The sequence below is a fragment of the Heterocephalus glaber genome, unplaced genomic scaffold, assembly GCF_053883595.1.
Source record: "Heterocephalus glaber isolate CG9 unplaced genomic scaffold, H.glaber_assembly_v1.0 deba00000347, whole genome shotgun sequence".
In the NCBI taxonomy this organism is placed as follows: domain Eukaryota; kingdom Metazoa; phylum Chordata; class Mammalia; order Rodentia; family Bathyergidae; genus Heterocephalus; species Heterocephalus glaber.
The window spans coordinates 38,167,822-38,191,538 of record NW_028258143.1 but is presented as its reverse complement, the minus strand read 5'-3'; the positions used below and the strand labels follow the sequence as shown (position 1 = coordinate 38,191,538).

At 37.7% G+C, this 23,717-nt stretch overlaps 2 protein-coding genes across 13 annotated transcripts in view; one reads left to right on the top strand and one right to left on the bottom strand.

Annotated features, from left to right (window-relative positions):
- The window catches only part of Ccdc148 (coiled-coil domain containing 148), a 392,699-nt gene that overhangs the window by 349,627 nt on the left and 19,355 nt on the right, over positions 1-23,717 (top strand). The gene's annotated exons all lie outside the window — the stretch shown is intronic.
- The window catches only part of Upp2 (uridine phosphorylase 2), a 55,935-nt gene continuing 36,771 nt past the window's right edge, over positions 4,554-23,717 (bottom strand). For 7 of the 12 annotated variants that reach the window (XM_013076317.3, XM_013076320.3, XM_087196130.1 and 4 more), the window contains one exon: positions 16,958-17,807. In XM_013076317.3, coding sequence (XP_012931771.2) covers positions 17,398-17,807 — 410 coding nt within the window. In that variant the 3' untranslated portion in view covers positions 16,958-17,397. Of the gene's footprint in view, positions 7,964-16,957; positions 17,808-20,169; positions 21,512-23,717 lie in introns of those variants that run through there. The other 5 variants (XM_004835910.2, XM_087196157.1, XM_013076313.3 and 2 more) reach the window with 4 other exon arrangements.

Genomic DNA, 23,717 nt, shown 5'->3' with positions numbered 1-23,717 from the left:
TCTCTGGTTATTTCTTTGTATTTCCTTGGTAATGGGTTTTCTGCCTTTGGTACTCCAGGACCCACAGCATGCCTTCTTGGACCAAAACCTGCAGTTCCTGTAATACATATCTTCACCACCTGCATGGAGTTCTGCCAGTCATCTGTCACGCCCTAACCCTGCTTGGATCTATATATGCCACATATCTTAGTTTCTGTTCGCTCCAGTTATTGAAACTCAAACCCTTTCTGTCTTTTATTAGTTTGATGTGTAACATACTCTTCATATTCATCTCTACCCCCACATGTAAATCATGGTAGCTGTCACTAAAAGTCACCCCCAAATCACTTAGGCAGTTGCTGTTCCTCTCTAAGATTTGCTCCAAGCATAGAAAAGGGGGTGTTCTTAATTACACACAACAATACTGTGAGAAACACACTCTTGTTAGCTGTATTTTATAATGGAGGAACCCATGCCTTAGGAAGGTGACTTATCTTGCCACGAATACAAAGCTAATAAAAGCCTGAATTTAAGCCAACGCAACCAGACTTCTGAGCCCCTAACTGGAGTGCCTGTTAGTCTCAGGGTTTTCCAGACTGGCCCTCCTTCTATTGTCGAAGTAACTAGAACTATATTGAATATCTATAGAAAATGATGAGATATAACCACAAGTCAAGTAGTAGCAACTCTTTGGAGGTTTACCAGGAAACAGAATTGAACATTTCATAATGTTTTGTTTTGTTTTATTTTTCCAGTAATAGGGATCAAACTAAGGATCTTGTGCTTGCAAGACAGGCATGCATAATGTTGTGTTTCAAGAAGTGCTGGGAATGTCTCTTGGCCTCCCAAGATATTTCCTACTACCCAAAGTAGATGTTAAATTGCCTTCAATAGTGAAGCATTTATGAATCTTCCAGGAGCACTGTAACCTTTAAACCACTGTTACCCAGGTCTAGTCTACAGAACCTTCTATCCCACTATGTGGTAGTTCACTAAATATCTTTCTAGTTAGTGACAATGAAATAAAGCCTCATTTCCTTTTTATATATACATTGTTTGCATAAGTGCCACCCTACATTTGCTGCTACAAGTGTTGTGATTGCCTGCACAAATGAGTCCCGGTTGAAGCTTGTCATCTGAGACCAGCATGTGGCTCCAACCACAGTCCCACAGCTCTGCAGATCTCACATGGCCTTTCATCCTTGGCTTCACTTAGGCAGTTGCTATTCTCTCTCTAAGATTTGCCCCAAGCATGGAAAAGAGGACTTTGCTTATTTCCACTCAATAAGAGCTATGACAAGCCTGTATCTAGTAACAAGATTATGAAAGCTTAGAGAACAGAGAACATGAAAAAGGAATTATGACAGGGAGGGAAGGGAGTGTTCTATCCCCTTCTAACAAAGGTTGACCTTGTGCCCACCAAATACCTAGTAGAAGCTAGTAATGAGAAATAGTTCTTCATTTAACAACAATGTATTATGTGGTTGAAAATTCCTAAGAAAGTAGATTTTAAATGTTCTCACCACAAAAAAGATATGTATGTGAAGTAATGGATCTATTAATCACTTTGATTTAGTCCTTCCCCAATATATGCCTATATAAAAACATCATGTTGTGCACCATAAATATGTACCATTTTTGTCTGCAAGCCTGTTAATTTTTAATCTGTTTTCCAGCATTAAGTCAACAGTGGTCAGACTCCAGATCCTTCTGTCCCAAATTTCCTGTGAACAAATGCCTGGGGAAGAACACATATCTCTCAAGAATAACAAATGCTGGTGGAGCTGTGGGGAAAGAGGGACACTGCTCCACTGCTGGTGGGAGTGTAGACTAGTGCAACCACTGTGGAAATCAGGATGGAGATACCTCAAAGAACTAGGACTGGAAGTCCCATTTGACCCAGTTATTCCCCTGCTGGGTATCTTCCCAAAAGAATTAAAAGAATCATACCACAGTGATATATGTCCACCCATGTTCATAGCAGCACAATTCATGATAGCTAAATCTTGGAAACAACCCAGTTGCCCACCAACTGGAGACTGGGTAAAGAAAATGTGTTTTTTAAAAATAAAATGGAGTACTACTCAGCCATAAAGAATGAGAAACTAGAGACATTTATAGCTAAATGGATGCACATTGAGGTGATACTCTTAAGTGAAATAAACAGGACACACATATGTAAATACTGAATAGTTTCTCTAGTGTGAGAAACTGAACGTGTAAATAAGAACTAAAAAGTATAATAGATAATGTGAAATAGGAAGAAAAGGGGTAAAGGGGAAGGGGAAGTGTTAGGGGAAAGGAAAGAAGGGAATGGAATTAACATGAGAAAAAGAAAAAACGGAAACAAATTCTTTGTAGATAGGGAGGGGTGGAGGGGTTGAAGGGAGGGCAGGGGAATGGGGGAAGAAAAAGAACCAAGATGAATAATGTAAAGATGCAAATTTCCAATGATGAATGTCATTATATTGTACCTTAAATGTACCGATATATTTTTTTAAAAAAACTTTAAGATGCTGGTAGAGAAATGCCCCAAGTTTGGTTTAAGATAACTAGACTTACAAATATTTTAAATTAAGTATGCAAAATGTATTTATTCAATTGGGGTAATAATGAAGCAACACTTTTCTTTCTTTTTTCAGGCCAAAGTAAGGGAATAAACTCATTATTCTAAACAAAACAAACAAACAAAAAAGAATAAGGCCATTTTCCAATATAAGGAAGTTTGAATATATATTAACTGATTTAAAAAATCAGTTCTTAGTGTTCTCATTCTGATATAAAGCAGATCCAAACACATTAGTAAATGAAACATTAATATTTTATTTTAATCTGAAGCACCCAAATTTGCTGGGGTTAGAGACAGATCCCTCTGAACATATACAACTTTTTAGCCAGAGCATTAACATCATCAAAATTGTTTTCTGGGAATAGGTTTGACCACTAACTATAGTGAATGAAAAAAGTAAACAGAAACAAGAAGACGCTGGTAACACCACCGTTAGAATGCAGCTGAATGGTGCCACAAAAGTGCCAGCAGATGCAGATTTGGGAATCAGCAGGGCTGGATGATAGTGGACATGGCCAGAAGTGAGGTCGAGTAAATGGATGCCAACCTGAGGATAACTCCCTATTGAAAGAGGGTCCCAGCCAGCAGATGTCCTCTCCTGTCCCTTCGCCCCAACTCACCTTTTTACAGACAGTGAGTCACTTTTAGTGTGCCAGCTTCTCTGGGGAGACTTAATTCATCTTCTTCACTTTCTACACTTCCTCTCTTCCTGAACCTTACCCTGTGCCACCCTGACAGTCATTCTTCTCTGTGCTTTGGGGACCTCTACTGCAACACGGTGGGCAAACTTTTCTCTAAAGGGCTACCTGCAAGTAAATGTTTCCACTTTTGAGGATCGTATGACCTGTGATCTCTGGCACAGCTACTCTGGTGTCATAGGAGAAAAGGAGCCATAGGCAATACAGAAACACAAGGGCCTGGCTATGTTCCAATCAAACTACAAAAACAGGAAGTGGGGCTGGATTTGGCTCCCAGGCTGTAGTTTGCTGATCTGTGATCTAGAACAGTATGTTTCTGTGTTCATACTAATCTATCACTATGATTTTGGATTTCTCCTTTCTTTTTCTGCCTCTTAAGGATTCCAGCTAATTTTTTGTGAGTTTAACAAAGTATTTTAAAGTGTCCTTGTGTAGTTAATCTAGATCCAGATGTTTGGGGGATGACAGAGGAATAATTTTGATTTGGGGTTATTGAAACTTTTTACTTTTATTTTAATGTAATATAAGTAAATATTAATAAAGAAAATATAAAATCCATTCTATGAAAAAATAATTTTTCGTAACAAAAATAATTAGAGAATAACTATGGTAAATACACTGTGTATCATGATCTTAAAAGAATATATTTTTGGGCCGGGGATTTAGCTCAGTGGTTCCGTCGCCTGCCTTGCAAGCGCAAGGAACTGAGTTCGATCCCCAGTACCAAAAAGAATATATTTTCATTTGCTAATCTATCTCTTGTTCATTTCCTAATAATACTATATCTTTTTTACATAAAACATTTTAATTATTAGCAAAGTATCTCACACTTGGTATAATTTTGAACAATGTCTCATTTCACAATATCTATTATACATTTTAACCCTTATTTACACTTTCAGTTTCTCACACCAGAGAGACAATGTGATATTTACACATATGTATTTGATTTATTTCACTTAAGAGTATGGTTTCAAAGTGCATCCATTTACCTAGAAATGTCACAAGTTTATCCTTCTTTGTGGGTGAATAGTACTCCCTTATATTAAAAAAAACCCACATCTTTTTTATCCACTCATCAGTAGATGAGTAGATGATGTTGTTTCCAAGATTAAACTATTACAAACTGTGCTTCTGTAAACATAGACACACATATATTGCTGTGGTATGAAGCTTTTAATTCTTTGGGGAAGATACCCAAGCAGGGGAATAGCTGGGTCAAATGGGACTTCTAATCCTAGTTTTTTGAGGAATTGCCGCACAGATTGCACCAGACTACACTCCCACCAACAGTGGAGAAGTGTTCCTTTTTCCCCACAGCCTCACCAGCATTTGTTGTTTGTTGAATTCTTGATAATAGTCATTCTTTCTGGAGTCAGTCGGAATTTCAGCATTTTTAAAATTTGCATCTCTTAAATGATCAGTGATGTTAAACATTTTTTTCATGTATTATTTGCCATTTGGAAAGATATCTCTTGCTCATGGTAAAAATGGCCAACATAGTAAAAATGGCCATACTCCCAAAATTTTTAAATATGTTTAATGCAATCCCAATCAAAATACCATTAGCATACCTCACAGAACTAGAGAAATCATTCCTAAAATTCATTTGGAATCAGAAGAGGCCTAAAAAATCAGAATCAGAAGAGGCAAAAAAAAAAAAAAAAAAAATTCTGGGCAACAAAGGCAAGGCAGGGGGCACCATAATCCCTGACTTGAAATTACACAGTGGACCCTGAAGTTACGGACAGCCTGACATACAAACAACTTGAATTAATTAGGCTAATGGAAGATTCATCTTCCTCTTGTTATCTATATTGTGTACCCAGGTAAACACCCAGATCTCAGCTGTATTGACTTACAACCAACTTGAGTTACGACCAGACCTCAGGAACCGATCGAGTTTGTAAGTCAAGGGTCCGCTGTACTACAGAGCTATTGTGATTAAAACAGCAGGATACTGGCAAAAAAAAAAAAAAAAAGAACAGACCGGAGGATCAGTGGAACAGATTAGAAGCTGCAAAAACAACTCTTAACACACTCAGCCACTTTATCTTTGACAAAGGGGCCAAACACCCTCAATGGAGGAAAGTTAGCCTCTTTAATAAATGGTGCTGGAAAAACTGGCTTTTTACATGCCAAAGACTAAAACTAGACCCATGCCTCTCACCATGGACTAAACTAAAATCAAAATGAATCAGAGATCTAAATATTAAAACAGAAACCCTAAATCTGTTGTAAGAGAGAATAGATAGAATGCTTAAGGACATAGGAGTAGGCAAAAACTTCATGAACAAACCCCTGACCACATGGGAAATACTACAAAGAATCAACAACTGGGATCTCATCTTATTAAAAAGCTTTTGCACAGCAAGAGAAACCACCAACAGAGTCAAAAGACAACCCACAGAGTGGGAAAACATTTTAACCAGTTGTTTCTCAGACAGAAGACTAATATCTAGAACATATAAAGAACTGAAAAAAATCAGCCCCCTCCAATTTAAAGACCCAATCCAAAAATGGGCATCTGAGATAAATACTTCTCAGATGAAGAAGTAGAAATGGCAAATAAGTATGTTTTGCTTTTTGTTTTTTGGGGATACAGTCTTGCTATGTGGTTTAAGCTGGCCGTAAACTCTTGATAACCCTCCTGCCTCATCCTCCTGTGGGCTGAGATAACAGGCCTGTGCCACCACTCCCAATAGAGAGATTTTTTTTATAAAACCTAGTTCTGTGTCCTGTTGGAAATGCAAGTCTTGTCCATCTTTTTCTATCTCTGTAATGCCAGTCTTCTGTGCCATATGTTTTAGAAGTCGTCTATGAAATAGCTAATGATAAACATTTGACTGATGAGTTACACCCAACCTTTACTGTGACTACAAGTACATTTAGAATTATTTCTACCACATTATGACCTATTTCCTAGTTACCATACCATTTCTATTCTTTCCTTCTCCTTTCTTCCCTTTACTACATAAAGCAAGTTTTATTAGAACAATTCTCCCTGTTCATAGAATTTTAAGTTGACAATATTTTCCCTCAGGAATCTGCAAGTGTTGTCTTCTAGATAACTGAGAGTATTCTGGAGTCTGTGGTTGCTATTGAGACATGTGTTTTCAGTCTAAGTGATCATTGGTGGGGAATCTCTTCCTTTCCTTTTGCTTTTACTCGATATTTTCTCTTTGTTTTATGAAATAGTTTTGCTAAATGTGTGATTTATCTTATTTACCCTGTGCTCTTCAAATATTCATGTCTTTTACCAATTCTGGAAATTTATGAATCATATTTGTAATATAGCCCCCTTATTGTTCTTTCTATTCTTTATGTCTGAGACTTCCTTTAGAAATATAAATCTTCTCTTTTTATTCTCTATATTTCTTACTATTGCTTTCATTTTTTCCATTTCTTTCTGTGCTACATTCTTGGATTTTTTTTTTCTTAATTCTACTATTTCCCTCTTCAGCTGTGTCTAACCTGCTATTTAACTCATTGGCAAGTTTTCTTCACAATTAAATTTCTTTAAAATTTCTGTATTTTCAAATTTTGAAATCTTTATGAAATTTCAAATGTCATTTGGAAATAAAAATTAAGTCAGTTTATACAGTTCTTTTTTTATTGGTACATTTTAGATATATATAATGATTGTATTCATCATAGGGAATTTGACCTGTATATAATGTATCTTACTGGTTTTCTTCCCATTACCCTCCCCTCACCATACTCTAGAAAAAGAATGCCCTTGTGCAAATGTCAGCTCTGTCACTTGTTAGATTTGTGACCTGGGTAAGTTATTTAACTACTCTGGGCACACATTATTTCATCTGTGACATGGGAAAAGAGTACTATGTCATAATACACTAATAATTGTGTTGTTGTGAGAATTGCATGTGTTAATATAGTAATTGCAAACCATTTATAAGGGTGCTTAGCATGTGGTCAGTGCTGTCTAATATTACCATCAATATCATCATTTGGAGCAGCCTTATCTTTCTCCATTGCTCCTTCTGTGTTTTAATTACTTCTGTTATAGCTTTAATCATCTGGAAGCTTTTCTCAGCAGTCACTTTTTAAAGTCCCATTCTAATTACTCGTTCTTTGGTCTAATCCTCTCATATCTTGGGCCAATGGACTATGGCTCATACAAAAATTATTATTTGCTTATTCCATTACTTTCTGTCATGAACTTATGTCAACAAGACTGCTTATTTTGTGACAATCCCCTGCCTCTCAGATGTATCTGTTTCCTCACATGGTTTTGTCTTTATAATACCGGGAAAACCAGGAGCTTTTCTAACCTATGGCCAAATTTTCTGCTTATATATTTTAGTTCCAACACTGCCCTTCACCCCACATGAGGTCTTGTGTCTACATGAGCATTAAACCCCAACCCCCATCCAGCAAGGATGAGCTCAGGCTACAGCTCTGGCATTCAGTTTCCTGTTTTCCTAGCATGATTTGGTTCTGTTACAAAAATATTTCTTGCAGCTTTTATAGATGTTTGCCTTGGGGCATGTTAGTGCTCCATCTTGCAAAACTCCCAGTAGAATTCTTCCCTCTCATAATATTATTTCAGTATTGTCTTCCTTCTTTATGAGTCTCATTTTTTCTCAGTATTTCTTTTTAATTTTTTCTTATTGTCTTCTTATTGTCTTCTTCCACTTCATACTAGTTTCTTTGCTTCTCTGATAGTATATTTTGGTCCCACATGAAATGACAACTTGAAAAGATAAATAGTGTTATTAGTTGGCTTTCTACTGTCATTGTGACATCAAAGCATTTATACCAGGGGCAATGAATATTAGGTTGAAGCTGGAAAATTTCATTTTAAACCTATAGACTTTGATCCTGTAGAAATACTCACTAGTGTCTTTGTTCTTCTGCTCTGTGCAGTGAATATTTTAGATTTAATCATTCTTTCTGATAGCTATTGATGTGTTCATCATGCTTTCTGACTCTGATTAATAATGCTTTGAAGAATAACTTTGGTCGCTGCATTATCTTGAGCAAGAGTGCCCAAACTGGCTGATGCTAATATTGTAAGAACATTAAGCCAGGGGCCAGAGGTACAGCTCAGTAGTAGAGCACTTACCCAGCATGCACAAGGCCCTGGGTTCAATGCCCAGCACCAGGGGGAAAAAGAACATTAGGCTAAATAGTCTCCCTGCTGGCACCCAAGCCCTTTCCTATGATTCCCCACTCAACAAGCAACATTTTCACCCTCTTAGAGCCTATATATAGAAATGCCAACCTTCAGGTAGAAGCACTAGGATATATAGCATCAATTTACTCTCTAAAAATTAGTAAACTATACCTAACATTTACTGTTTTAACCCTTTTTGCATGCACAATTCAGTTACATTAAGAACACTTGTATTCTTCAGCCATGGACACCATCCATCTCCAGGACTTTATTTTTAACTTTTTCCCCCTTTGGCAGTGTTGAGGATAGAATCCAGGGTATTCCTTGCACATGCTAGGCAAGCACTCTACCACTGGGCCATACCCTCAACCTTTCCTAGAACTTTTCATTGTTCCAAACTGCAATCTGTTTTCATTCAACAGTAACTCTCCCTTCCTCTTTCCTTCAGCTCTTGGTGCCTCCATCTACCTTCTTTCTCTCTGAATTTGATGACTCTTGGATCCTCAGATAAGTGGAATCATATAATATTTGTCTTTTTGTGTCTTCTTTTGTTTAGCATAATATCCTCAAGATTTATCCATCTCGTGTATGCATCTGAATTTCACTGAGACTTTACTTTTTAAGGAATTGCATTATATACATATATATTTTTCTTTTTTTTGAAAGAAAATTTTATATTATCCACAAAGCTGTAAACTTTTTATCTGCATAGACACTGAAATCATCCCTAGCATCACTCACCCTTTAAATGACATTCCTTCCCTCAGCTACTGCCCCAGATATGACACATTTGAACTTCCTTAGTCTTTTAGCTAAACACAGACTTTGGAAACACATCATCTTCACATGAACAGGAAATTCTTACTTTGAAATATGTAAGCTGTTTGACAGATGAAATTTTGAACCTACTGATCTTTCCAAGTAGAGGAACTGATTAATATTAAAAGAAAATAATGAATTTGGAGGCCTCATCTTTTCTTTAAATCAGTTCTACTCTTCACCCTTTGGATGTTGTGAAATGTATGTAGCTGGTTCAGTTTGGGAACCTACATGGAGGCCTGGTTTTTGTCAGTATTGGGGATCAAACTCAGGGGATGCTCTAGCACTGAATTACATTCCCAGTCTTTTTTTAAATTATTTTTTATTTTGAGACAAGTTCTCACTAAGTTGTCTATGCTGGTCTCTGATTTGTGATCCTCCTGCCTCAGTCTCTTGAGCATTTGGGATTATAGGTTTGTGCTCCTAGCTCAGGCATAGTTTCCTATTACTGGTCCTTCTCTCAACCTCAGTCTACCTCTTCCCACCTACCCCCCTCACACCTCTGATGGGCTTTGCTCTGCACCGTTCAGTGATTTCCCATTGCCTACTCAATAGAGCCCAGTCTCTTCAGCCTGATGTTTAGGGCTCTAAATAATAGACTCCCAGATCCAGTCAACTCAGATTCTTCACTGTTCTAGGTTTCTGCTCTATATTTACCTCCTTTCTCTCTTTTAATGCTTTTTCCTTTGATGGTAGTACCTTCCCCAGAGTCTTTATCAACATCATGGACCTTAAATAAAGCTCAGCCTCAAATATTCACCTTGTTCTGGAAACCCTTTCATATCCTCCAATCTCCATTTGATCATTCCCTTTCTTGACCTCTCAAAATGCAGCTACTTTCTCTCTCTCTCTCTCAGAGTCTAGCAGAGTATCCTTTGAGATATAATCATTCACATATTGTCTTAGCTAATGCCTCAAACATTTTAGGCTGTAAATTGCTTAAAGAAAGTGACTGTGGGGCTGGGGATTTAGCTCAGTGGTTTCGCTGCCTGCTGCGCAAGCGCAAGGACCCGATTTCAATCCCTGGTGCCAAAAAAAAAAAAAGAAAGAAAGTGACGGTGTCTTCTTCTCCTCTCACAATGCCTAGGCTTGAAGATTCTTTATATTTGTTCTATCATTTGCTTGTTTTCTTGGAGTAAGCCTTTGGCATTGCAACCTTAAACCAATCATAAAAACCAAATCTCTAAGACATGAGGTCTCTTGAGATCTCACTGGAAGGAAGGAGATGGCCCCAAAAGTAGGCCAGTGAAGTGTAGGAAACAGGTCCAACTAGGGAATTGGTGCCCATTGCTGATTGTTCACCTAAAGTAGGACATGGATGACATCTTGTTTTGCCTCATCGTGAGTTTTTGTTGGTTGAAATGTTAGAGTAAATGTAAATGCAAAAGAAGTTAAATTCAGAAGAAAAATAAAGTGATTTGGAAACAAAAAGAAGAATCCAAATGTTTAAAGATCTGTTCTCCCTGTCCTAACAGGGGATGGGGCAAAACCAGTTAATACAGATAATTTCTGTAATTCTGAAACATCCATACTGCTTAAAATATCAGCAATAAGCTATTGTAGAAAGCAATAGATTTTCCAAAAAATTTTAGAAATGCAGATTAAATTTTAAATTATTGCCTTTCATCACAGTAACTAGACCAATCCTCTATGTAATATATGATATTGGTTTCTAGATTGTTTGTCTAGTGAATTATTAAACCACTTTACATTTATAAAACCAATATTTAAATTATATTTAAGTTTTCATGGAAAGTATGATTTAATGGTAAGGGTTTTGTTTTCAAGGGAAAATGGCTCTCCTTGGATTTTAGAAAGATAAATGCTAAATTGATCCTAGATTGAATGACACCTGTTTAGGAGGAATAGAAAAGCACATCAGAAATGGTGGCCAATGTTGGAGAGTGACTAATGAAGCAGACTGAAAATCATAGGTTTTTCCACTTACTCATTTTATAAGACATTGTTATACAGAGTCAATAACTATTATTATTTTAAGATTTTTTAATAAATGGAGAAAGTCCTAAAAGATTGAGGCAAAGGGAAAAAAAAATTTTTTTTAGTTCTTTTATTGGTACATTTTAGGTATACAATTTGTTTACATTTATCACTGGGTGTTTGTACCTGTACATGATATATCTTGGTTCTTATTTTTTTCCCCACTACCTGTGCACCCTTCACCCTCTCTGCCTTTCCCTATTTACATAGATTTCATTTCCATTTTTTTTTTCTTTTCTCATAGTTTTTCCTTTCCCTCTTTTCCTTTCCCCTTCCCCTCCCTTCACTCCTTCGTCTTTGGACCTTTTTTCCTATTTCAAATTATCAATTATTCATTTTAATCATTTAACCCTTGTTTACACTATCAGTTTCTCACACTAGTGAAACTATTCGGGTATTTACACATGTGTGTCCTATTTATTTCACTTAAGAGTATGGCCTCAATATGCATCCATTAAGCTATAAATGGCTCTAGTTTTTCGTTCTTTATGGCTGAGTAGTTCTCCATTTTATTAAAAAAACCCACATTTTCTTTATCCAGTTTCCAGTTGATGGGCAGTTGGGCTGCTTCCAAGCTTTAGCTATTACAAACTGTGCTGCTATGAACATGGGCGCACATATATCACTGTGGTATGATTTTTTAAATTCTTTTGAGAAGATACCCAGCAGGGGAATAGCTGGGTAAAATGGGACCTCTACTACTAGTTCTTTGAGGTATCTCCATACTGACTTCCACAGTGGTTGAACCAGTCTGCACTCTGACCAGCAATGCAGAAGGGTTCCTTTCTCCCCACAACCCCGCCAGCATTTATTTGTTGATTTCTTGATAGCAGCCATTCATTCTGGGGTGAGGTGAAATCTCAGTGTTGTTTTCATCTGCATCTCTCGAATGACGAGTGATGTTGAACATTTTTTCATATATTTGTTTGCTGCTTTTACTTCTTTGTCTGAGAAATGTCTGTTCACTTCAGATGCCCATTTTTGAATTGGGTCTTTGAATTTGGGGGGGGTCTGAATTATTTCAATTCTTTATATATTCTAGATAGTAGTCCTTTGTCTGAGGTACAGCTGCTAAATTTCTTTCCCCATATTGTAGGTCGTCTGTTAGCGCTGTTGGTGGTTTCTTTTGCAGTGCAGAAGCTTTTTAATAAGATGAGATCCCAGTTGTTGATTCTTTGTACTGGTTCCCATGCTGCTGAGGTTTTGTTCATGAAGTCTTTTCCTATGCCAATGTCTTCAAGAGTTCTACTCAACTTATCTTCCAGCAAGTTTAGTGTTTCTGTCTTAATATTTATATCTTTAATCCACTTAGATCTTAGTTTAGTGCATGGTGATAGGTATGGGTCTAGTTTCAATCTTTGGTAGGTTGAAATCCAGTTTTTCCAACACCATTTATTAAATAGGCTATCTGTCCTCCAATGATGGTGGTTGGTTCCTTTGTCAAATATGAGGTGGCTGAGCATGTCTGGAGTTGTTTCTGCATCTTCTAATCTGTTCCACTAATCCTCAGGTCTCTTCCTTTGCCAGTACCATGCTGATTTTATCACAGTAGCTTTGTAGTGTAGCTTCAAGCTGGGGATTGTGATACCCCCAGCCATGTCTCTGTTGCTTAGAATTGCTTTAACTATTCTAGGTCTCTTATGGTTCCAAATGAATTTTTGGATTGTTTTCTCTAGTTCTGTGAAATATATTTTTGGGATTTCAATTGGCATTACATTGAATTTATATAGTAGTTTTGGAAGTATGGGCATTTTCACTATATTGGCTCTTCCTACCCAGGACCAAGGGATGTCTTTCCATTTTCTTACATCCTCTTCAATCTCTTTTTTCAGAGTGCTGTAGTTTTCAGTGTAGAGGTCTTTTGCTTCCTTTGTTAGATTGATTACTAGATATTTCATTTTTTTGGATGATATTGTAAAAGAAATTGTTTCCCTAATTTCTCTCTCAGTGAGTCTGTTATTTGTGTACAAGAAGGCTATTGTTTTTTGAGTGTTGACCTTGTATCCAGCTACTCTACTGAATCTGTCAATTAAGTCTAGAAGTCTTTTGGTGGTTTTTTGGGTCTTCTATGTAAAGTATCATATGGTCAGCAAATAATGACAGTTTAACTTCTTCTTTTCCTATCTTTATTCCTTTTATTTCTTTCTCTTTTCTAATTGCTGTGGCTAATGTTTCCAGAACTATAGAACAGGAGTGGTGATAGTGGGCATCCTTGTCTTGTTCTTGATTTTAGTGTGAAAGTTTTCAGTTTTTGACCATTTAGTATAATGTTGGTTGTTGGTTTTTCATAGCTAGCCTTAATCAGGTTAAGATAAAGACCTTCTATTCCAATTTTATGTAGGGTTTTTATCATGACTGGGTGCTGGATTTTGTCAAATGCTTTTTCTGCATTTACTGAGATGATCATATGGTTTTTGTCCTTGACTCTGTTAATATGGTGTATTACATTTATTGATTTACATATGTTGAACCATGCTTGTGTCCCTGGGATAAATCCAACTTGGTCAGGGTGTATGATCTTTTTGATGACCCTCTGTATTCTGTTTGCCAGTATCTTGTTGAGGATTTTTGCATCTATGTTCATTAGGGAGATTGGCCTATAGTTCTCTTTTGGGGTTGGGTCTTTCCCTGGTTTTGGAATCAAAGTAACACTTGCTCCCAGGAATGAATTTGGAAGTATTGCTTCTCTTTCAATTTCCTTGATGAGTTTAAAGAGTAATGGCATTAGTTCTTCTTTAAATGTCTTGTAAAATTCAGCAGTGAAGCCATCCGGACCTGGGCTTTTCTTTGTTGGTAAATATTTTATTACATTTTTCAATTTCACTCATTGTAATTGGGGTGTTTAGAATTTCTATATCTTCTTCATTTAACTTTGGCAATTCATATGTATCTAGGAATCTGCCCATTTCTTCTGTGTTTTCCATTTTATTGGAGTAGAGGTTCTTGAAGTAGGTATTGATGATCCTCTGGATTTCTGTTGGATCTGTTGTGACTTCATCTTTTTCATTCTTAATTGCATGTATTTGTGCCTTTTCTTTCCTTTTTTTGATAAGGTTGGCTAAAGGTTTATTGATTTTATTTATTCTTTCAAAAAACCAATTGTTTGATTCATTGATTTTTTGTATCATTCTCTTAGTCTCCATTGCATTGATTTCTGCCCTAATCTTTATAATTTCCTCTCTTGTATGAGCTTTGGATTCGTTATGCTCTTCTTTTTCTAGGAGCTTGAGGTTCTCCATTAGGTGATTTATCTGAGTTTTCTCTGTCTTCCTAATATGGGCATTCACTGCTATGAATTTCCCACATAGAACTGCTTTCATTGTGTCCCATAGATTCCTGTATGTTGTACTGGCATTTTCATTTACTTGTAGAAACTGTTTAATTCTTCTGTGACCCATTGGTTGTTCAAGAGGGTGTTATTCAGTTTCCATGTATTTGTTGGGGTTTTGTGGTTTCTTATGTTATTGATCTCCAATTTTATTGCACTATGGTCTGATAATATACAGGGGGTAACTTCAATTCTTATTCATTTACTTAGATATGTCTTATGAGCTAGCATGTGGTCTATTCTGGAGAATGACCTGTGTGCAGCCGAAAAGAATGTGTATTCCGATTTTGTGGGGTGGAACACTCTGTAAACATCTATTAAGTCCATTTGTTCAATAGCTTGGTTCAGTTCTAGAATTTCCTTGTTAACTTTTTGTCTAGATGATCTGTCTATTTGTGATAGTGGGGTATTGAGGTCCCCCACTACAACTGTGTTAGTGTTTATTTGGTTTTTCATGTCTATTAATATTTGTTTTGTATAGTTGGGGGCATTTGTATTTGGTGCATATATATTTAGGATTACCATCTCTTCCTCTTGGATTGTTCCCTTCACAAGGATGTAGTGACCATCTTTGTCTCTCTTAATTAGTTTTGATTTGAAATCTACTTTGTCTGCAAATAAGATTGCTACCCCTGCTTTCTTCTGGGTTCCTGTTGCATGGAGAACTGTTTTCCATCCTTTTACTTTCAGTCTATGAGTTTCTTTTTGAGTTAGGTGTGTTTCTTGTATACAACATATTGTTGCATTTTCCTTTTTATCCATTCTGCCAGTCTATTTCTTTCGATTAGTGAATTGAGGCCATTAACATTGATGGTTATAATTGATAGATATTGATTTATCCTTGTCAGGATATTTTACTTTTGTTGGCTCTTTTATTTCTTATTTTTTCCCCTTTCCCTTTAGTGTCTTACCTTGCCTGGTGGCTTCCCTCTGTTGGGCCTCATGGAGTTGGGACCTTCATTGTTTTTTTCTACGATATTGTTTAGAATTGCTTGTAGTGCTGGTTTGGTGTTCATGAAATTTCTCAGGTGTTCTTTGTTGTGGAAGTATCTAATTTCCCCATCGATTTTGAAAGATAATTTTGCAGGATACAACAGTCTAGGTTGGAAGTTATTTTCTTTTAGGGCTTGAAATACTTCACTCCAGGCTCTCCTTGATTTGAGGGTTTGTGTTGAGAAGTCTGCTGTGATTCTGATGGGCTTTCCTTTGTAGGTGATTTGTTTCTTTTCTCTAACTGCTTGTAGGATTTTGTTTTTCTGTTGGGTTTCTGGGATCTTGACTATTATATGTCTAGATGTAGATTTTTTTTGATCGTGGCTAGTTGGAGTTCTATATGCCTCACTTATCTGTATGTCCAATTCTCTACCTCTGTCTGGGAAGTTTTCCACTATTACTTCTGTGAACAGTTTTTTTATGTCAATTGTGCTTTCTCCTGTTTTTTCATGGACTCCTATCAGTCTTATGTTATTCTTCTTTGCATTGTCTAGCAGTTGTTGAATTGATTTCTCGTGATCCCTTACTATTCTTAAGAAATCTCTATTTTCATGGTCTCTAACCGCAATCCTGTCTTCTATATCTAATATTCCATCTTCAAATTCCCTTAATCTGCTGTGGATACTTTCAATGGAGTTTTTGATCTCCTGAATATCTGTTTGAATCTGTTTCATGGATTCCATTTCTTTCTTATGTTGGGCGATCATGGTTTCCATTTCTTTCTTATGGTGGGTATTCATGGCTTCCAGCATGTTTCTGAGCTCATCTATTTTTTTATCTGTTTCTGTTCTAGATCCTCTAATCATGTCTTTCACTCTTCTCACCATCTCTGTGGATATCTGGGAGATTATTTCTGCTTTGAATTTTTCTAGAGCCTCATTCATCTGTTTTGTTACTTCCTGTGCTATCAGTTCAGGGGATCCAGGTGGTTGGTTATGAGACTTTTCCATCTCATTTCCCCTAGGATTTACCCTTGGTGGGGTGGACGTCTGAGTTTATGCCTTACTTAAATGTCTTCTCATTTATGTTTTTGTCACTGTCCTTGGTTTAACTCCTGGGCTGATAGTTTGAAATTGCTTATTGTAGGTGTCTTTGTTGCTTGTAATTAGAACCCTTATGGAATGATTGCTTCTCAGAGGTGTCTTCCAGATATAGCTGGTCTTTAAGTTTTGAGTCCCTAATGACTCTAAGGCTATCTCATTTTCCTTATACTAGGAAGATTCATTGACTAGATCAATACCAACACCTTAGCCCAAGTGATAAAATCAGCAACACCATTGCATCAAGTACATTTTTGAAAATGACATTTGGTGGTAATTATTAATCTATCACTTTTAGCTGTGTGAATTAAATCACTATCGAGGATCAGTCCAACATATAGTGAATAAACTGTTCACTATAACAACTTTACCCTTTGGGATGGGGAGTTAGAAGGGGTTGGGGAGGGAGGGACAGATGGGAAGAAGGATAGGGGAAGGTTAGCAGTGTGGTCAGAGGACACAGGTGAGAAGGAAAAAGAGAATAATAGGAAAATAAAGAATAACTCTGAATGAGGACCAAAAGAGGGACAAAAAGGGAAGATGAACAATGTGGGAGAGCACAAGAGTGAGTGTAAGAGAAAGAGAGAAAGGAAAGAGAAAAGAAAGAAGAAAAGAAAAGAAAAAAAGGAGAGAAAAACAAATATTTGCAAAGGGTAGGGAAAAATATTAAAGATAAGAGGAGCAAAAGAAGAGAAAAGAGAAAAAAACCAAAATAGTAAAACTAATTTTGGGAATAAAAAATAACCATGAAGATGAAGGGCCTCTTTCAGGGTATGTCTCTGCTGTCATAATAGACAACGTGGGTTGCAGTGTGCAGATAGAGTCAATGAGTCTCAGCAAGCTAGTCGCAGACCCGTGAGATTCAGGCAGATTTCTGGCTGCAAGTCCCCAGTTGAGCTCCCTGTCCTCCTGTAGGGTTGAACTCTGCAGAGTTGTATTGCAGGTTCCAGCTGCCCTTCCCCTGAAGATAGTCCCGGTCCTGATGGGAGGTGAAGATGACTCCAACTTACCCAGTACAGTGGTCTGGTGGTCCGGTGTCTGCGTCTTTGTAGTGTGGAACCAGGTGGCTGTACAGAGAAGAGGCCAGAGGAGCCGGGGCGGGGAGGTGTCCTGTGGATTGCTGCCGGGGCGCGGGCTGATTTGGCGCATGGGGCGCGGGCTGATTTGGCGCATGGGGCGCGGGCTGATTTGGCGCATTCCGCGCGACTCGCGACGTTGCTACGGCGTCCGCAGACCTGCCTGTCTTGGAAAAAAAATTTATACTCTTCATTTTAACTTTGTTTTTTAAGAAGGGGGTCTCGCTATGTTGCCCATACTGGCCTTGAAGTCCTGGGTTCAGGTGATCCTCACCCTCAGCCTCCCAAATAGCTGAGACTACACCACTGCCCCCAGCTTATAACTCATTTCTTTTAAAAAGGAACAAAAGTAGACCTTAATAATTAAAGATTAGCTCCAAGTGTGAGATTAAGATTGTAGACAAGATCTCCAAAATATCTAGTTGTGGTATGTCCAGAGGCACACAGGATTTTGGAAAGGAACAGTGTGGCTTTATGAAACTCAGTATGTGTCAGAAAATTTTAATTTCCTTCCATGACAGGATAACAGGACTTGTAGCTTGGAGGTAAGCAATAGAGGCCATTTATCTGTCTTTTACTCCCAATCTTCAATTCTACCGTACATGTGATGCCCAGCAGCAGCTAACACAATAAGATGAGCACAGTATTTCTCAAGCTGCAAGGCTGGTATGTTCATGAGAATTTTTAAATACACCAATATGTTCTTGTAGAGAATACTTTTAAAGGAACTCCTCTAGTTTTTTTTAAAAAAAAGAATACTAACATAATTTATATATTATCATATTATTTATATATATATCATATATACCCACACACATCCAGTCTTACTATGTGCCAAGCACTGTGCATATTGCTGGAGAACATAAAATGATTAAAATACTAACTATTCCTGGTATTAAGAAGTAATAGTCAAGAGTAGAGCAACTTGGTCTTTCTATAACTACTCCGGTGGAATTGCCACCTTTATTAGTTAGGGTCTTCTGGAGGAAGAGAATCAATAGAGAATATGTGTGTATTTATGCAAGGGGATTTATTGGGTAGGATTTACAGCATGGGAAGCAAGAGAGTCCACAGTGGCTGTCTGTGGGATCAGTGGTGGGAGAATCCACAGTGGCCACTTATGCAATGGAGAGCTGCTCAGTCCATGAAGATTCAACCCTCAAAACAAGACAGCTCAAGTATGAAGCAGCAGCCTAAGGCTGAAGGTCTGGAAGCTCACTGGACAGTCACTGGCAGAAGATTCTGCCTTGAGAGGCTGAAGAAACTGGAGACCTGGAAACTGATGATGGCAGCAAAGGATGTGCCCTCTTCAGAAGACTGGGGTTCTTGAAAACCAGCACACTTCATTCTTTTTTCTTTTTTATTCTATCCAGGATACAGGCCTATTTGGTTCATGACACACATGACCAGGGTAAGTCTTCCCCCTTGGTCTGCTGACCTCCATGTGAATCACCCACAGACACCCCTGCACCATACTCCACTATTCTCTGGGTGTTTCTTATTACAGTCAAATTGACATGTATCACCATTATGAGTCACATCCTGGAGACTTTCAGCAGTCGGTTTGAAGGACCACCTGCTGGGTCCATTTTTCTAAATTCATGGCTGGCAGTCCAGTCTGCGTACCGCCACGAGACATTTTAAAATAGAGCTTCCTAGTTCCACTCCTAGAGACTCTTCTTGAGTGGGTCTGAAACAGGCCCTCAGACTGCATTTTGAGGACGCTTCCCTGGTTAGCTTAATGTGCTCCAGTGTTGAGAACCATAGGGAGGTATCCTGCACGAATCCATGGGCACCCCACCAGGCTCATTATGTTGAGGGTTTATAAGGGAATTGGTCTGAAAATAATTCCTCATTTAACAGGCATGTATTGAGCAACTCATAGGTGACAGGCAGTGTTTTAGGCACTAGGTGGTCCACTAGTGAATAAAACGGGAACTCTGTACCTTTAGGAACATTATAGTCTAAGCATTAAGTATTAAGTAATGACCCAAACCAAGACAGAATTGCAAGCTGTGACAAATACTTTGAAGGGGCAGGAGAGGATTGGGAGGTGCTAGACAGGGCAGGGAGAAATCTGGTTTAGGATTAAAAAGAAGGTTTTCCAAAGGAAAGAAACTGGGTTGGGACTTAAATAATGAGCCAGAGTTAAGTTGAGCCCTTCAGGGAAGGTAAACAGCCAAAGGTCCTGAGATGGGATGGGATACTGGCCTCAAGTCCCCATTGTCTATATGATACTGCTGTGTGAATCAGGAAAGGCTCCTCTCAGTGACTGCAGCCCAGAGCCAGGGAACACAATAGTGGAATACCTGAAAAGTTGCACTCTGAACATTTCTATTGCCAGAAGAAGTTCACAAACTGAAGGGGAAATGTTATTGTTGCTGCTTAAAATAAAAAACCATTCCGTCTACAGGACCAGGCCAATTCAGACTCAACCTGCCTAGAACCTGGACCTGCTCCACAAGGAATCCCACCTTATGCCTCCATTCTGCCATGCGAGACGGGACAGAATTTCCAGGAGCCAAGCACTCTTCATCGTGGTTGGAATTTTATTTGAGCCTCAACCATATACATATACATAGACAACATCACAACTATACATATTTTCAAGCTCTTCCCCCACCTATCCTCTATCCATACTTTACAACTCCTGAGTGTCACATTCAGAATACCCAGGGCAGAATCAACTCATGGAGAGCCTGACGCACATGGTAAGTGCTCTGTGCCTCCTAGAGAGTTGGCAGGAGCACGTGCAGGGCCTGAATAAGATCTGCCTTGAAGTCACACGAAAGTACTGCTTTACCATACTGGACTCAAGTTTAAATTCAGTTGTTACTAATTCCTTGGACTATTTGGTTCATGTTGAAATGGAAGAAAATAATAATCTTCTGACAAAGCATTCTCTTAAAAGAAAAAAACAATTGCTGGAAGGGAATTTAGTGATTGGTGATTTCTGAAGAAAAAAAGATCTGTCTTTGCACTACCAAGGGTTTTCATTTGAAAATAAATGTGTAATCCAGAACTGTTATGTTCTATGATAAAATCACAAACATAGGCATGCATAAACCTCTAATCCTGTTCTGTGGTATGGTGAAATCATGCAGGGGTAAAAATGAAATATAGTCATAGTTTCCTAAGGATAGCGCTTTCATATAGATCCACATGACACTGACATTTTTTTCTGTAAATATTTTGAAAGTGCATGATCAATTGCTGTCACTTGTCCAACACCTAAATGTGCCTGACAATGTCCTAACATGAATTTCTGGATTGGTTTCAGAAACACAGTGGCTGGTAACTGTATGTACGAATGGCTGATCTATTTTGATGTGAGCTTAATTAATGCTGAATATGAAACTCCAAATGTCACAATTCAAAAGTTTAAATTTTTAATTATTAGACTGATTTAGTTAACTTATTCTAAAATGTAACTTACTGTGAGTATTAAGGTTTCTTACAATAAATTCAGTTTTTCAGAGGAAAGGATTTCATGAAGTCTTCCCATTATGCTTTTAGCATGGGAAAGAGAGCTATCTGAAAATGTCACAATGCTGGAACTGTGGTTCAGCGGTGGAGCACTTGCTTAGCATATGAGCCCCAAGGTCCAACCTCCCATACCAGGCAGAAAGAAAAGAAAGACTGAAGATGCTACAAATAATAAGTGGCTTCAGCATTACAACTTGGTCTGCCAACTCGCAGAGGAGGATTGGGTCGCCCAGTTATGAGATCTGGTCATGAAGTCCCAGCTTCTTTTTTATGAAGTTTGAGATCAGGCGCTGAGGCCGTTGCTGGTACTCCACTAGAACATCATGGGACAAGTTGATCTGATCGCAGTCAAGTCTGTCAAGCAGTGTCACACAGACCACAGCAGCTAGTGGAGCAAATAGCATAATTACTGAAGTAAATGAGTTTATCTTTCCTACAGGAGCAGCCTAACATGCCAATGTTCATTGGCGTCATTCTTACTGTAATGTAAAAAGATCTTAGAAAACCTTCTCATCTTCTATACAATTCATATTTCTATGGAATCCCACCACAGTCTTTTTATTTAAATAAGTTAATTGAAAATATTATGAGAAGATAAATATTCCCCTTTCCTCTACAGTGGGCTTGATTTAAACTCAGGAAATGATTGTGTTCAAGATAAGTATAAGGAGAGATTTTTGCCATTCGAAACACACAACCTGAAACTTTCGATCCTATTTCCAGTTCTTAGAGCAGGCTCTTCTTGAGTGAGGATTCTCCTGGAGAGCTGGCCATTATTCCCTGGTAACTTTTACTCTTCTACTCAATGTTTGAATTATCCTGCTACAGCCCTGGCTGAAGAGTAAAGTAATAGAGAAGAGAGATTGAAGGCTGCCCCAGGAAATACCAATAAAGGTGAGCACTGATTCTCATGAAACTTGAGAAAAAAAATCTGAAATGAAATGCTCAAACGTAAGAATCCGTTCCATGAAAGAAAAGATACGTTAGCATTTAATTTCTAAAGAATGAGAATAAAATTCTGCAATAGATGAGAAACTAAGGGGGAAAGAAAAGAATCTTCTTTTCAGGGCCAGGGATTTAGCCCAGTGGCACCACGCCTGCCCCCAAGCGCAAGGTCCTGAGTTCGATCCCCAGTACCCCCCCGCCGAGATCTTTTTTTAAAAAACCAAAAGTGTCCTTTTTGAAGAGTTGCCACAGAGGCAATGTCTTTGGTTTATTCCATCAGGAAGAATCAGAGAGAAAAATTGGCCTCCATATAAATTCTTTATTATCAGTTTCATGATCTTTGATTTCAAAGAATGTGGTTGCCTACATGAAATCTGTGCCAAGTACTTTGAACTGCTAACAGGAAATAATCTCCATCTGCATCATTTAAAAAAGAATGTCAGTGCCTGTTGGACTGGGTGTGTCTACATTAACAAGCTTTGAGAACATACAGATAGAGTTGGACGTGAGTGTAGTCCCCCCACCCCCACTATGATCCCCCTCTTCTACTTCAGACTTCTTTATAAGCTCTGGACTTGGGTAGACTTGTTCTGTAATAAGAGTACATGCTATCTTTCTAAATTTTACTTTTAATTGACACATAATAATTGAATATAGTTAAGTAGTATGGTGTGGTATTTTGATATATCTATATATATATTGTAGAAAAACTCACTCCAACTAATTAGCATATCCATCACTTCACATAATTATTTTTCTGTGATAAGAACATTGAAACTCTACTCTTAGCAATTTTGAAATATATGTTAATTTTAGTCACTATGTTGTGCAATAGGTTCCCCAAAGTTTTTCTTTATCTAACTAAAATTTGGTACTCTTTCACCAGCATTTCTCCCTTTCCCATCCCTGCCCTACCCCAAGCCTCTGGTAACCACTATTCTAATCTCTACTTCTCTGAGTTTGACTTTTTTTATGTTTCACATGTAAATGAGATCATGTAGTATTTATGTTTCTGTGCTTAGCTGATTTTACTTTGCCTAATGTCCTCTATATTCATCCACATTGTCACAAATGACCAAATTTCCTTCCTTATTAAGGCTGAATAGTATTTTGTTTTGTGTATATATATCACATTTTCTTCAGCCAATGATCTGTTGATGACTCAGATTGATTCCGTAGTTTCGTTATTGTAAATAACACTACAATAAATGGGAACGAAGATATCTCTTTGACATATTGATTTTAATTCTTTTGATTATATATGCAGAAGTAGGATTGTTAGGTTATACGGTAATTCTGTCTTTAGTATTTTGAGAGAACTTACAATTTTTCAAAATGGAGGTACTAATTTACATTTCCACCAACAATGTACATGCTCTCCAACACTTGTTATCTCTTGTCTTTCTGGTAACAACCATTCTAACAATTTGTGAATTGATATATCCTTACGGTTTTGATTTGCATTTCCCTGGTAATTAGTAATGTTGAGAATTTTAAAATATATTTTTTTGGGCATTTGTAGAAATGTCTATTTGGGCCTTGGGACTATACTTAAAATCAGGCTATTTGTTTTCTTGTTTTAAGTTGTATGAGTTTCTTGTGTATTTTGGATATTAACCTCTTATCAAATATAATGTGTGTAAATA